This window comes from Herpailurus yagouaroundi, unplaced genomic scaffold, assembly GCF_014898765.1.
Source record: "Herpailurus yagouaroundi ecotype Mexico unplaced genomic scaffold, PumYag 163, whole genome shotgun sequence".
NCBI lineage: Eukaryota > Metazoa > Chordata > Mammalia > Carnivora > Felidae > Herpailurus > Herpailurus yagouaroundi.
In genome coordinates, this window is record NW_024412404.1 from 40775614 (window position 1) to 40790669 (window position 15056).

Below are 15056 nucleotides of genomic sequence, written 5' to 3' on the forward strand. Positions count from 1 at the left end.
GGTTCAGGGAAGAAGAATTTCCCTGAGGATTCCACAGCTGCTCCTCTTGATTCATCTTCTCCGGGGTCGCTTTCATGATCCAGTCATGGGTACGCGGCGCTAACCCACGCATTGCCCACGCCACGTGGTATGGCGGCAGGGGGTTTACTCGTCTGTGAACTCCAAGGCAAGGGGTGCAGCCTGAAGGCGGGACCTTGCCTTGTCTACCCCTTCATCTCCAGCAACTCTGCCCTCAGTGTGCACTGAACCGAGTCGGGACTGAGCTGAGCTGAACTCCACCGGGAGCAGCCCAGGGTCCCTGCTCCCACCCGGCTGCCTCTAAGCCAGCATGGCCTCACGTCTGAGCAGGGTGCCCCCCTCGGCCCCGGACCTCTCTTTCCTCACACACCCCGTGCTCCTCCCCTGCTTCAGCCTTTCCCACACTTCATCGGCACTGACGGGCGAACCGTGGCCATCTGCACTGGAAAGGAAGCTTCAGGACTCGGGAGTCTATCTGCCTTGCTCACCGTTGCTTCATAATACTTGCTTCGATGGCTGGCACAGAGTGGGTGCCCGGGAAGCTTGGCACGAATCAGTGCAAGGCCCCCGGGAGAGGAAAGGCTTGGCATTGGCTGGGAGGAAAGAGGTGAAGCCTCGAATATCGATTCTCCCCGTTCTCTCTGCTCCTCCTTCCTTCCATTCTGCCAACTCCAGACAGTGCAGACAACTGTCTCCCCAGCCCCTGCTTTGGGGGTTGGGAGAGGGGAGGCAAGGCTGGGTCTGGGCAGCAGGGTGGTTAAGACACACACTGGCCTCTAGGACTGAGCTGGAAGACCATCCCCCTTTCGGGACACCACCACACCTCCCCTCTCAGCAATCCCAGGCCTTCAGGGGCTCAGGCCTTTGGCTGGCATGTCCACCTGGATAAGTGAGCAGGAGCAGACAAGGTTAGGCCTTCTGTGCATGAAGGGCCTTGCCCCTCATCTCGGGCTTCCTGGCTACCTTGGGCCTTTGAGTCGCTAGAGATGTTTTCCCAGGAAAATAGCCTCCCTGGAGACTCTGCCTTTCTCCTGTCCTCATGGTGCCTCCTGGATGACATCACTGGACAAACCCAGGCTTTCGGGGACCTCACTCCACCGGCCCAACCCCTTTCCCAGAGTCCCTCCCCACAGTAGCCACCACTCGTTAGGAACCGTAGTTAAGGCACTCTGCTAGACAGCTCACCCGGCTCGTAAACCCTCACCCGCATGACAACTCTGTAAAGGGGAGTATGTGGCCCATTTTGCAGGTGAGGAAGTTGAGGGTTAGAGAAGTGAGGTGACTTACAGTTTACACAGTTAGGGAGCACCAGAGCCAGGATTCAGGATTAGTTCTGTCTGACTCCAAAGCCCTGACTCCTAACATCACACTGAGCCGCCGCATCTGATTTCTGGTTGCTGCTGCTGTAGCCATTTTACTGAATTCCTTCTCCGATTTGGTTAGGCCTGGCTGGGAGGGGGAGGGATGGGCACATCAGTGTCAGAGCAAATTCCAGGGGTGTTGGGAGAGTAAGAGAAGATTCCTTTTCCCTTCTCTCTACCTGCCCCCCAGGTGTGATGGAAGTGCCCCCACACAGAGACCTGCCCCGGATGCTGTTCCCTCCCTTCTTCACACCGGTGCACAATCCTGTCTTACCGAAGGCTTAGGCTCTGACCCTGTTCCCCTTGTCCCTCTCAGCACAAACCTCTGGCTTTTGGTCACAGCTCATCTCGTCTTCCAGCTACCAGTCATGCCTCACTTAGGAGCACCCTTCGAAGCCACCTCTCCGTCCCCGGGGATGCTAGCACCTCTACCCAGAACCCCCCCCCCCTTCCCCCACCAGAGAGGATCAGGCCTGGCTTAATGGAAGGGGCTGGAACTTGAGCCCAAGATGGAGAAGTCAGCCCAAACCCTCGGAAGCCAAAGACCCAGCATCCTACTGACCCAGCCTCTCCTATCAGAACTGAGATCGGGCAGGTCCTACATGGTGTATTACCCATGATGAATGTTTTATGGGCTTGTTCTTCATTCCTGAGAGCTGCGGGAGGCAGGGAGGGGAGGGTGCGCAGAAAGCCCAGGGAGAGACTAAGCAGGACAGTGAGGCAGGAGGGCGTGCAGTAACCCAGCATAGGTTTTGATGGGACAGGGGGAATTGCTCTGTGAGGAAAGATTTAGCAAGAGTTGGTGATGTTTGTCAAGTTGAAATGTTAAATGTCGGAGACTGGAAACAAGGAGGAGGCCAAGAAGGCAGAGGTTTTGAGCCCAAGTGTTTGGAAGCTGTGTGCCTGTGGGCAGACAGGGACAGCTGGAATTTGGTGTTGGCCCTGGCCACTCCCACTCTTGAAAGTCACTGGCTGGTTCTCCAGGCAGTTGGCTTTGGTCTCAGGGCCTGGTGCCCCGGCTCCTCGAGGGCTTGCCATTCTGCCACTCCGAGGCCCTGGGCCCAGGCATTTTCTGGTCCTCTGGACCCAAGGTAGTGGAAGGCTGCAAACCACGGAGAGCTCTGTCCAGGCTCCTCTTTGCCTCCTCAAAGCAGAATCCAGTTCTGGCCCCCTGTTCTGAGTACCTCCAGCCAGGCTCCAAACTAGAGCCCAGCTGATTCTTCACGACTGGGGGCCTTAATCCCCCAGTACCAAAGCTTCAGACCTTGGTTGGCATAAGAGAATGCCTGACTCTCCTCTTCACCACGTGCTCCCTCCAACCACAGCCCAGGAAGGAAGGGAGAAGAAACACAGCTCCCAGACTGATTCAGCAGCCTGAGCTTGCTTCACTGAGAGAGGGGTTGCAGGGGGTGAGGTTGGCGGGGTTTGGGTTGGGGGGGGGGGCAGTGACGGACTGCAGGACTGAGCCCGAGCCCTTCTTAGCATTTGCCAGCCAGTAGGAGGAGCCCACGCATGAGGGTCAGCTCTGCGGCCTGCCCAGATGGACAGTTAGTTCTTGAGGGTCAGCAAGAGATCCAGATGGGGAAGCAGGGCAACCAAAAGCACCTTACTGGCACCACCCTCCACAGTTCCATGGGACTTGGGGGTCCTCCGGAGTTCCTGCCAGCTCCCCATCTGTCTTGCTACCACTTACTCCTCCTCTCTTCTCTGCTCTCTGGCTCTTAATTCCCCTTCACTCTCCTTTGAAGTCCCCTGGTTGCTGTGGAAAGTCAGTGGCAGGGAAGGAAGCAGAATTTGGGGGAGGTTCTGATACGTCCATCCCAACAGGCCCTGCTTAGATGCTCATTTGTCCAGGCTTTGGAAACAGGTACTGCAGCTTGAGAAAATTGGGAGTGAGCCTGGCTCAGACAGCCTTGGACCTCCTTTTAATAAGACTGTGCATGTCAGGATGAGCTCCAAGGGTCATCTATCATAGGACCATCCTCAAGTCTCCCCGACCTTCAGGCATTTCAAGACTGACTCAGCTCTGGATACAGAGGACCCCCAACCTTCCGTGTCCACTCAATGGCCCCTCAGTCTGCTCTCATTCTATCAGTTGATCGCTTCCACCAACATTTACCAAAAACCCACGACGTGCCAGGCACTGGTTCTGGCACTGGATAGTAAGCAATTCAAAGTCTCTGCTCTCTTGGGAGGGACAGACAGAACAAAAGCAAATATATGAAAAACAAGATAATATCAGGGGCACCTGGGTGGCTCAGTCGGCTAAGCGTCTGACTCTTGATTTTGGCTCAGGTCATGATCTCATGGTTCGTGAGATTGAGTTTCTCATCGGGCTCCACACTGACAGTGAGGAGCCTATTTGGGATTCTCTCTCTCCCTCTCTCTCTCTCTCTCTCTCTCTGTCCCTCCCCTGCTAGTGTTCTCTCTAAATACATACATACATAAATACATAAAAACTTATTTAAAAAGATAATATCAGATAGTGATAAGGGTAATAAATAAAGCAGAGAGTGACAGCAGAGATCTACAGAATGAGCACTCAGCCCTGCAAGATCTAGAGGAAAGGCACTGCAAGCAGAGGGAACAACATGTGCAAAGGCTCTGGGGCAGATGAGAGCGTGGCTCACTTGAAAAGCTGGAAGGAGGTGTGGCCCAAGTGCCACGGAGAAGAGGGAAAGTGGTTAAGCCCTAAGGTTATATAGGCAGCAGGGGGCCAGAGCGTGCAGGGGACTGTGCGGGCCACGGAAAGGAGTCTGAGTTCAACTCTAGATAAGGTGGAGTAACACGATCAGATTTGTGTTGTGGAAATTCTGGCTGCTGAGCACAGAAAGCATAGTCAGGGGATATGAGAGGAACCAGGGAGCGCAGTTAGGGGCTGATTCCCATAAGTCAGACAAGAGCCAGTGACGGCTTAGAGCAGGGTGGTCGGGTAGAGAAGTCAAAGAGTAGGCGGACTGGAGTTGAGTTAGGTTCTGGAGTAAAGGCAGCAGGATGAGAGGCAGGGGGAGGCTGACAGAAGAGCCCAGAAGATTCCCAGGTGAAACCACCCTATTGTTGGCTACTCGCTCTCGGCCCTGGGGTCGGTCGGGGGTAGGGCACTTAAAGCTTCGGGCCCAGACATTATCTTTGTGCTACATCATCAGGACACCACACCGTATTGGTTTTCCTCCCACCAGCCTCATGGGCCACACATACTCCATCTCCTCGGCTGACTCCCCCCACCCCCTGACCTCTCCATGTTTGGAGTGTGCCAGGGTCAGGCTTGGGGCTTCTCTCTTCTCTAGCTCTGCTCACCCCCCGGAGGAACCCATTCCATCTCCTGCTTTAAAAAACACCTGGGTGCTGAATACTCCCAAAGTTGTATCTTCACACTAGACGTCTCCCCCGCTCTCCAGACTCATCTCCATTTGAGTGTTTACTTAGTCAGCAGAGATGTAACATATCCAAAACCAAACTGCTCTTCCCCTCAAAATCTGCCCCTTCTGGAATCTTCTCTGTGTCAGCAAATGGCCCCTCCATCCTTTCAGTGGTTCAGACCAGAAACCCTGGAAACCCCTCAACCCATCTCTCTCACAGCCCACGTTCAAACCCATCAGCAAATCTTGTCATCCCCACTTGCAAAAACTGCCCCAAATCCCAATCCCTTCTCCCTGCCTCCAGTCCGCTATCCTCTCTCACCTAAATTACTGCGGTGACTTCATAACTGGTCTCCCTTGCCCCCAAGCTGTCTGTCCTCTGCATAGCTGCAAAGTCATCTTGTTAAAACTTCATTCAGAGCCTGTCACCCTATTGCTCAAACCACCCCCCCCCCACCCCCGCGATGGTCTGCTGGCTCATTCAGAATCAAAACTAAAGTCTTTTCAACGGCCCCATGTGGTCATCGGCCCTCCACTACCACCCCTTCCATTTCTCTGGCCTCACCTCAGCTTCTAGCCTTCTCCATGCCCCCTCCCCACCACACACACCAGTATCCTCCCTACTTTGCCCCGACTTCACTGGCCTCTTTCCTCCTCCCCTAATGCAGAAATATTTGCACCTGCTGTTCCCTCCACCCGGATGGCCCCTGGATGGCCCCTCCCCCACCTCCCCAGTGCCTGAATGCCTTACCTTGGTCAGGTGTCTGCTCAAACATGAAGATTTGAATGAGGCCTTCTCTGAGCACCCTATTTAAAATTGCTACTCCCCTACCCTACCTTTCACACTCATTTCCTTCTCTGCATTTTCCCCCATATGGCTCTCAGTGTCTCCTATACTATATACTCTTTGCTCTGTCCCCCTACCCTGCTAGAATATGAGCTCCTTAAGGACAGGGGCTTTTGTCTCCTTTCCTGCTTGTCCCTCTACCCACAATGGAGCCCAGCCCCCAATAGACAACTGAATAAATATCAAATGAATGAATGAATGAATGAATGGAATTAGGAAAAGACCTACAATCCTCAAGAGGCAGCCTGGGTCTGGAAATTGATACCTGGTTTCTAGTACTGGCTTTGACCCTTGTTATGTGGTTTTCGGGCCCTATGTTGTCTGTCTATAGATGATGGGGGAACTCCTGAGGTCCTTTGCTGTGGCAGCATTCTAGAATGATGCTTGGCCATGAGACTGGAGGAGAAGGTAGGGTTGGACAGAACCCCGAGGAGAGAGCCCTCACTCATGCTTTCTCATCCAGGCTTGGGTGGAGTCTTCGCTGACCTTGAAATGAAAGGTAAGGTTCTGGTTTGGAGTTGGCAGGGTTCTGGGAGGCTCAGGTAAGAGAGAAATGGGTGAGCGGGTCCAGCCCCACCTGCTGGGTGGGGACAAGTGGAGGCCTGCCCACTAGGCTTGCCTCCTCCTCATGGGGAGTTGGTCCCTGTGAGGGTCTCATGGACAGTACTGCTATTAAAAAAAAAAAAGGAGAGGAGGGATCGGAATGAGGTAAGAACTAAGGAGAAAGGACTGGAGAGGGCCTTCCGTGTGGGTCACCTGGGCCTGCACACAGGTCCTGAGTGAGTCCTGGGAGGTCAAGCCTCGTGCAGACCTCAGGCAGGCCCCAGGGCCCTCACAGCCAGCACCCACTCTAAGAGCAGCAGACCTTTTGGCCGAGAAGAGCCCAGTTCTCCTCCCTTTTCTGGGCCTTGCAACAGCTCCCTGCTTGTTTTCCCCGAAATAAATGGACTGAGCATATTGGGCCGGCAATAACCCCTTGAAATCAGTTGTTATCACAGTTAACAACCAGTTTGGCTTCAGTTCAGGCTGTTAACTATCAAACCACTAAGTGCCGGTAATGATTGATTCTTGGCCAGTTGCAGCTTGAGTGGGCTGTAAAACCCCATTAGCGAGGGCTCTGTGGAGGCAGCAGGGCAAACATAAACAAGGTGGTGGGTGCTCCAGCCCAGCCTAGCCACACCACTCTGGGCTCCACTCCCATGGGTCCCTGGCCTGGGCTCCTGCTGGAAGTCAACCCCTTCCCAAAGGCCCAGGAAGCCTCAAGGAGCATATCCCCACCTCCTGTCCACCTCTACACCGCTCCATCCCCCACCCCCAGTCATCTCTCGCCTCTCTGTAAAGCAGGTCTGGCTCTCTGGACAGCTCACCTCTTCTCCCTCCAGCAACCACGGCACACTTCACCTAACACCCTGGAGTACTCGGGCATCCCCAACCTGGGGGCTTCAGGAGTGGCTTTGGCCTAGCCAGTGACCAGCCTTGGCCCAGCCTGGCCCCACTTTGTGGCCAGGATCCCAGGCAGCGAGAGCCTGACATCCCACCCCCACCCCAGACTCCCTCCTACCCTATGGCTTCCCCCAGGAATTGCTCTCAAACAAATGAAATGTGGGCAATTACTGGGCTGGGGGCTGGACAGGCGGCCGTGCAGATGAAAGCGTTTCCTGGACGGTCTCTTCATTTGCATGGCATCAGAAGCTGCTCAGAAGGTGTGACTTTTCCCACAGTGAGACCCTAGTTCCTTGCACAATAAAGCCAGGCTGCTCACCCAGAATTAATTAAAGGGGGAGGGGAGGGGATGGAGCAGAGGAGGAGGCACTAAGAACTGGGGGAGCAGGAAGAGAGATGTCTAGAGCCCCTCCCCACATCCCAGGTGTCTATGCGCCAGAAGACACCTACTCTATCCAGAGCCTCTTGCCCCCATAGCAAGCCAGACAAGGTGGCACGGACAGAGCCCAGGGCATCCCCAACCTCTCTACCCCAAGGCCCTCGAACTCCTGGTCCACCTGGATGGCCTGGCACTGGAACTTGCAGCTTCAACTCCGAGAGGCCCACGTGGTTAGGAAGCCTTGGGGTGCCCTCCCCCCACCCAATGGAAGTGCCAAGGAACAGAGGCCCAGAGGGAAGAGGCTTCCGGATTGGGCCAATGACTGGACCGTGGGACCAGTCCAAGGACACTGTCAAAGAAGGCAGCAGAAACAGCCAGAATGGGAGGCCTCAGTTATGAAGACTGGGTGAGCTCTGCCCTCAGGAGACCTACTGCCTCTGGGCTTGGACTCTCCCTTGATGTGGCATGATGCCCATCTCACAAGTCCACACACACACACACACACACGCACGCACACACACACACCTCTCCGCCCACTGCAGGCCAGCCCCCGTGTCCCCACCATGACCTGCTCTGCCACTGCCATGGCACGGCCTGGTCCTCCTCCTTCCACAGCTGTCTTCCCTCTCAGGCCAGTCCTCCTGACCTATGAGCTGCTGCCTGGTCCTCCAGGCCAGAGTCTGCATCCTGCTCTCCCCCCACGAATTTTCCCCTCTGGTCCGGCCCAGTTCCTCTCCCCCGAGGCCCCATCTCTCCAGGGTCTGCGCTCCTCCTACAACTGTGGTCTCTGGGCCCTTTGGCAGCACCTGAGCTCAGCACCTTCTGCTCTCAGCTCTCCAACCAGAATCCTCAAAAGTCAACACCTGCTCCACGTTGTGACTGTCAACACCAGTCTTGGTGGTCTCCCCTCCAACGTACCCTCCACCTTGGGCCCTGGCAACTGCTCTTTTCTTTCATTCTCTGGAGGCTGCTCCTCAGAAAGAGCCAGCTCTGGCATCTCCAACCTGTCTCCCGCACAGACCTAGGCACACACACAGAGGCACTTTTTAACAACTCACGGAATCCACGAACGCAGTTCTGGTCCTAGCAGAGCCATCATTTCTGCCCCAGAGGTGGCAGGGGAAGTGATGGTAGTGACTCCTGTTAAGAGCTAGGAGGTCCATGTACGAGAGCTCCCAGGACCAGCTAAGCAAGTGCCTCTTCTTGCCCCCTTCCCTGCTTCTGTCCTATCCGGAGAGCACCTCTGTGACAATGATGCGGGCGCGGGACCTAAGTCAGGCTGGAAGGAAGCTACAGTCAGAACTGGGGTCTGATTTGCCTCATCTCTCATCTGCCAGGGCAGCTGGGGGAGGGGGTGGAAGCTGACCACTGGCAGGACTTACTCTCCAACACACGTTTTTAATACCCAAGTTAAATAAATATTCCAGTCATTTAATAACAACTAACACACATCCACCCCCCCCCCCCACTGACACCCACCCTTAAAAGACCTGCCCTAGGTCCCCACCCTCCCCTCCCTCCCCACACCTGAGGGGTGAGGTAGAGTCACTGGCCGCCTGGCCAGCTTGTCCTACAGGTGCTGGGGTTCAGGAGCACCTCTGCTGGGCTAGAAAAGCTCCCCCCCCCCAACTCTGGGTGAACCCCCCCGCCAGAATCCCAGTCTAGGCCGCTGCCGGGCCTTCCTGAAAGTTAAGAAGACAGACACCACAGCCAAGTGGAATACAAAAATAGAGCCTCTCTTTTGTTTAAAAAAAAAACAAAACAAAACAAAACAACAACAAAAAGCCCAACAGCAAACAATTATCAACAGCTAGCACCCGGGGCTCCCCCAGCTCCTCCCCAGCCTTCAGCAGCGCAGACCTCGCTGGAGGTTCTCTGTGCTCGCGCAAGATGAGCCGCTCCGCGCCGGCGGCGGCGGGGAGGGGCCGGCGGCGCCTACCGGGGCTCGGGGGCCCAAGTCCTCTGGCTGCCGCGCAGGCTGCGCGTGAACGGCGGGTAGTTGAGGAACTCGAAGCGCAGGCTCTGCTCCGTGGTGTGGTGGCCTCGGGGCAGCCGCTTCATGAAGTGGACCTCGCGCTGGTGCTGCCGCGTCTTGGAGCCCTTGCGCGGCCGGCCCTTGCGGGTGAAGGCCATGTACCAGCCTTCGTACTTGGCGTTCTGCAGGGCCGTGTAGTTGTTCTCCAGCACGATCTCCGTGAAGACACAATCCTTGCCCTTGCCGTTGCTCTGCAGGTGGGGGGTGGGGAGGGGGCAGACGCGGCGTTACTGGGCTCTGGCCGGAGCTCCCCCCCAGCAGAGGCAGAGGGCAGGCGGCCCCAGACAGCAGGTGGGCACCCCAGCAGATGGCAGGGTGGGCACGAGCTGCAGCCCCACCCCCGCCCGGGCACCCGCTCTCTAATCCCTCACAAGCCGCAGCCCACCCGGCAACTTCCTGTCCTCCTGGGCAGCAGTGACACATGGTTGTCTCCGGAGGGGCTGGGCCCCAACACAGAGGGGCAGAGAGGGGGCCCAGACCCTGCCTGCCCTGGCCTCCTGCCCACCAGTCTGGCCGAGCTGCTGGCACCAGTTTCCCCAGCTGCCCCCCCTCAGCCCCTCAGGACCCCAGGGGCCCCAGGGCAGCCACCCCATGGAGGAGGGGAGACCTGCGGGGAGACTCGGAGCCCCAATCCCCAGAAGCCCAGGAAGCAGGGAACTCGAGGCTGGAGAAGAGCCGTGACTAATGGGGCCATTTCAGAGCTAGGCCGAGGGGCTGGGCCTGCGGCTTACTGAACATTCCAAATGCTGGTACCATGTAATTGGACATAATAGCAAAGCAATTTGGCGATTTGTTAAAAAGATATATGGAATTTACCAACCCCCCCGCCAGCCCCTACCCTAGCCTTCCTTCTTCCTCCTTTGCCTTTATAGCTTTTCATCTCTCAAGCAGTTTCCTTCTCTCTCACCTCCCCCCCCCCCAATCATTAGGTAACCCCAAGGTGGCCCTGGGTCTCTCTGCCCACCTTGTTGGGATCTGGCTCTGCCAGCCCAGCTACTCCCCAGGCCCTGGGGGGCCCTCCCTTCCTTCTGGGGCCTCACCTTGGCAATCAGCTTCCCCTTCTTATTCATGCAGATGTAGAGGCCTGTCTCAGCTCCTCGGACTCGAACCCGGCTGCCAAAGGTATCTGTCTCCACAATGAGCTTTGCTGTCAGGGAAGGTGGGGGGATGGTTATTGGAAGCTCCCTGACCCCCACTGTACCACATCGTCACCCCAGCTGACCCACAGACCTGTCACATCCCCCCAGCAACTGCTCCAAGAGCAGGTATCCAAGATGTGGGCTCCGGCCCCAGCCCAGCTGCCAATATGTTGTGCAACTTTGCGAAAGATCAAGTCTCCTTTCTGGGCCCCAGGACCCTCACTTGGATTTACATAAGGGGGTGGATAAGATCATGGAGTACAAACGGTTCTGCAGAGAGATCTTGGGGCCATCAAACTGAAAAGACTCTCTTTTAGAACCAGATAGTATTGACTTTTATGTCAAGGCTTCATGACTAGAGCTCCACTCTTATCAAAGATCTCGGGGGATCCTTCAAAGTCAAAATATTATGTGTCCATGCCTCACATATCACTACAAACTTCTGGGGGTACAACAGTGACATCAGCTGGGAGGCCAAACATTAAAGCATCTCTCCTGTTTCTGGCCCCTCAGGTTCTAACTCACAGCCTTCACGACCCCCTCACCCCACCCCTGCTCTGCTGAGAAGATGACCGCTCTCCCTACACACACAGCCCATACAGAGCCAGCTGCTCTCCCAGAACCTCAGACTCCAGCTGGGAGGATTCTGCTCTTCTCCACGCTTCCCAGTCACCACTGTCCCCAGCCCCAGTGTCCAGAAATCAATGACTCAAATAGTCTTTTCTCTTTCAACCTCCATCACAGCTGGGCTTCTCACCCCAGTGACCAAACACTTACTGCGGGTGAGGAGGGGAGGAAAGCAGGCATGCTTGCCTCTCCGTCTGGAAAGCCCTGAGACAGGGAGCTGAATTCTGTGCCTTCTTCCCCTGCCCCCTCCCCTTAGACAGCCAACTTGCCACAGAAGTCCTGGTCCCCGTCTACTCTTTGTGTAACTCCTCCCTTTGAGGCTGTCCCCAAGAAGGGAATGAGGGCTGACTTAGCTGCTGGGGATAGGACAGAAGAGGCTGGGTCTCCTATCCTCTCTACTGCGGAGCCCAGAATTTTCCCTGCTTGAGAAGGCAGTTCTGGGACTCCCAGAGCTGCCTCCCAGCCTGCCCTAACAAGGCAGCACCTTTTTTGTCCTCAAAACTAAACTGACTAGAGGTCAGTGAGGCAGCCCTCATTGCCGAGCCTGTGACCACCCCACCCCTTCGCATAAGCACAGAGCGGGGACCCAGTGGCCAACTCCCCAGTCTGGCTCCAAGTCAGCCAGGGAAATGCAGCTGTCACCTCCCCTCCCACCCACCTCCTCTTGGACCCAGCCGGTCTGCTCATCCCTCTCCTGATCTGCCTTCCAGAGCAAGGAGTGGCTGCTGTTAAGGGCCAGGAAGGACACTGGCTGGAGAAGGGGCAAGAGGACTCTGGCCAAATGGGGCAGACAGGGATGGAACAATCCCTCGGTTCCTTCCTGGGACCCATAAGGAAGCAACTAGGACCTCTCTGCTATTCTCCCCCAGACTCATACTGTGCTGGCTATACACCCTAAGCCTCTCTGCTCTTGGGCCCTCCAGTTCCCACCCCTGCCTGGCAGGCAGGGACCAGGGAACCTGGAAAGCTTCCTACGTTTGTAAGGACAGAAGTGGGCATGAGACTTCTGAGGTCTGAAGATGAGTTCACCCACGGCCAGCTTAGCCTCTTCTTCCGTCCCCAAAACCCAAGGATGCTGGACCATTTGCTCCAGTGGAGCAAACCCAGGAGGAGCTAAGCATTCGTTCCCTTTCCTTGGAGGCTGAGAGGAGAAGCCAGCAGCCAGTTCGGAGGGACAGAGGGACAAAGGGACGGCAGGCTGGCCCTGCCAGCGCAGCGGGGGAGTTCGGCCACCGGGCAGGCCGCCCCCCACCCCCACCACGGAGAGCCCCCACTCCCCTTCCTGGATGGATCTGGGGAGCTGGGGCTGCAAGTTTACAGCGGCTTTCCCGACCGGGCTTTTGGAAAGCTTAACATTTTCAAACCTATTCTTCCACCCCAGTGACAGATTTATCCCGGGAAAATTATGTCTCCTTCTCCAGCTTTGAAGGGAAGTCAGCTACGTCGATGCAGAAAAAATGCAGTGAGACATACTCGATCCCCCAAACTGGCTGGAGAAGAGGAGAAAGTATTCAGGAAATGTTAAAAAAGGTGAAAGTAAGAAGAGTTTTAATCGCTCTGCCAGACGCGGGGGTCTCTCCAGAGATTCATAGAGAACAATCTTGAACCTCTTTTTTAACATTTACAGACTTGCAACTCCTTTCAAACTCCACATCTGAAAAAAGGCTCGTTCTTTTTCTGTTTTATATCATTCTTCATTTTTCTTCTTAGCTCTTAAAATGCCTCACCTTTTTATTACATTTTAATAGAGTCTTCCCCTCTCCTTTCATGCTTGTTTAACTTGGTCATTATTTAAAGGTTTTTAAACTCACAATAATCGCTCTCTAAAAACAACACCAGCCGCCCAGAGGGCTTGCTTTTCTCTTGGTACATCCAGCACTCTAGAAATTGGCCTTGTTTCAAGGCAGGAATATTGAATGTTTTAGAAATCAATCAGTCCTCAGTCTCTCTGACCCGCAGTAGCTCCCTGGACTCACCACCCCACGGACAGCCAGGAGCCCAGCTCTGACCACCACCTGGGTTCCTGGGTCAGTGAAGTGGAGAGGACCCCTTCCCAAGCCTAGTCCCCATGTGCCATTGGCCCTTCTGATCAAAATATTTAAAGGTTCATGGCATACCCCCTCCAAGTTGTAAGTTTTGGGAGGGTTTTGCTCCTTTCTCTTTCCCAACTCTCTCCTTTTGTGGGCCCTGGCGACATATCCTCTTTCAAGAGCTTCCCTTAAACCTGAGGCCCCCTCCCGCTGAACCCTCTGCCTCCACCTGCAGCTGGGGAGGGGTGTGTGAATGGGGGAGGTGGAAAGGGAGACTCCTGGATTCATTCATCTGCTGGGCAGGGAAGGGGCACCTGTGGGCCAAGTACTCCCCGAGGTCCCTTCGCTGTTCGCTGGCCCTCTTTTCTCCAGCTGACCCCAAGATGCTTTTTTTTTTTTTTTTTTTTTTTGGCCTTAACTCCTTCCCTTCTGAGCTGGGGAGCCTACAAGCCTCCTGCCGGTGCAGATGGGGCTGGCAGGTCCAGTCACAGCAGGCCAGCCAGGGAAAGGGGGGGTATGTTCTACAAGCTACCTTTACCCTGCCCAGTGCCGGTGGCCTTACCGAAGGGGTCCCCATCCTCTGCCATGGCGTTGATGCGCTTGTTGGCCAGGACCTGCACGTGCTTCCCGCTGGTGCGGCTGTAGAGCTGGTAGGTCCGGATAAGGCGGCGGCTGAGCTGATCCGTCACCAGGCTCTGCTCCCTCACATGCTGTGTAAAATTAGGTGAGGACTGAACAGTTACCTTTAGGAAATTGAAAAATACACAACACGCCATTATAATGCTACTCTGCCCAGGGGCCCAAGTGGCCCCCATCGCCCTGCACGCCCCTCCACTGCCCCAGGCAGCCGGCAGGGGCTGGGGGATCCCCCCAACATGCCAGCTCAGGCCACGACACCCCACCCAGGAAAATAGGGCAGCCTCAGCCTAACATCGACGAGCCCGGAACGATCTGGACCTACCTGTTGGGAAACACCCTGGGACTCCCGGCCAGCTCCGCACAGGGAAGCAAGCTCCCTGCCCAGCGCAGCCCCCCTCACCCCGCCCCCCCCCCACCCCGCCTTCCTAGAAAAGCAGGGCGCTTGTAAGTAGGGAGGCAGCGCTGCCCGACCCCTGACATTTATAAAGACAAATTTACGGAGCAAATGTTGAGAGCGCAGAGAGCCTAGGCACCTGATCTTTCGGCCAGACCCGCCACAAGTGTCCCCAGAGAGCCGCGGAAGAGTCCCTGCGGCAGTCACCGGGACTTCTGACAACGAACGCTCCCGGGCCCCAGCTCCCCCCTTACTCGGCAGCCAGGTGTGGCTGGCCCTAGAGTTCCCCCCATCCACCCCAACCTGGCTAGAATGCACCGGAGACGGCGCTGGACTCCGAAACCTTGCTTGCGTTCGAGTCTCACACTAGCTGTGTGACCTGAGGCAGGGCGCTCCCTCTCTGTTCCCTAGCTCCCTCCTCGGGGAAGTTCGGGGCTGGGTTTCTAAGGTTCCTTCCAGCCCTGCAGCGCTGGCCGCAGGCTCGGTCCAAGGGCCCCTGCCCGAACTTGCCAATCGGCGGCCCCCGCCGGCCCGCCCGGGCCCCGCCGCCGCGCAGTGCGCCTTACCTGGGCTTGGAGGCAGAGAACTAGCAAGTGCAACAGCCTGTGGGAGACAAAAGCGGGCGGGAGAGAGAGAGGGCGCGGGGTGAGCGGAGAGGGCGCGGCGGCGCGGGCCGGGCGGGGACGCGGGGGCGGCGGCCGTACTCACAGGCAGCTCAGCGCCGAGCGGGGGCTGCCCATGGCGCGCGGCCCGGGGAGCACCGAGAGCCCCGGCGGGATCACGCC

General features: G+C 56.4%; 1 protein-coding gene and 1 long non-coding RNA gene across 3 annotated transcripts; one reads left to right on the forward strand and one right to left on the reverse strand.

Annotated features, from left to right (window-relative positions):
* Nucleotides 1–9122: 9122 nt before the first annotated feature.
* FGF8 (fibroblast growth factor 8) lies at nucleotides 9123–15048 on the reverse strand. Of its 2 annotated transcripts, none has more exons than XM_040486953.1 (5): nucleotides 14980–15048; nucleotides 14838–14874; nucleotides 13801–13948; nucleotides 10483–10589; nucleotides 9123–9633 (listed from the first exon to the last, which is right to left on the reverse strand). In XM_040486953.1, the coding sequence occupies exons 1-5, from the start codon at nucleotides 15009–15011 to the stop codon at nucleotides 9343–9345; spliced, it is 615 nt and encodes a 204-aa protein (XP_040342887.1). In that variant the 5' UTR covers nucleotides 15012–15048; the 3' UTR covers nucleotides 9123–9342. The 2 variants fall into 2 exon arrangements, with proteins under 2 accessions (XP_040342887.1, XP_040342886.1); XM_040486952.1 differs by having other exon boundaries at nucleotides 13801–13981.
* Nucleotides 9626–12976, forward strand: LOC121037543 (uncharacterized). The gene is made up of 3 exons (XR_005793816.1): nucleotides 9626–9733; nucleotides 10517–10564; nucleotides 12590–12976. It is a non-coding gene; the product is annotated as an uncharacterized LOC121037543 (long non-coding RNA).
* Nucleotides 15049–15056: the final 8 nt, after the last annotated feature.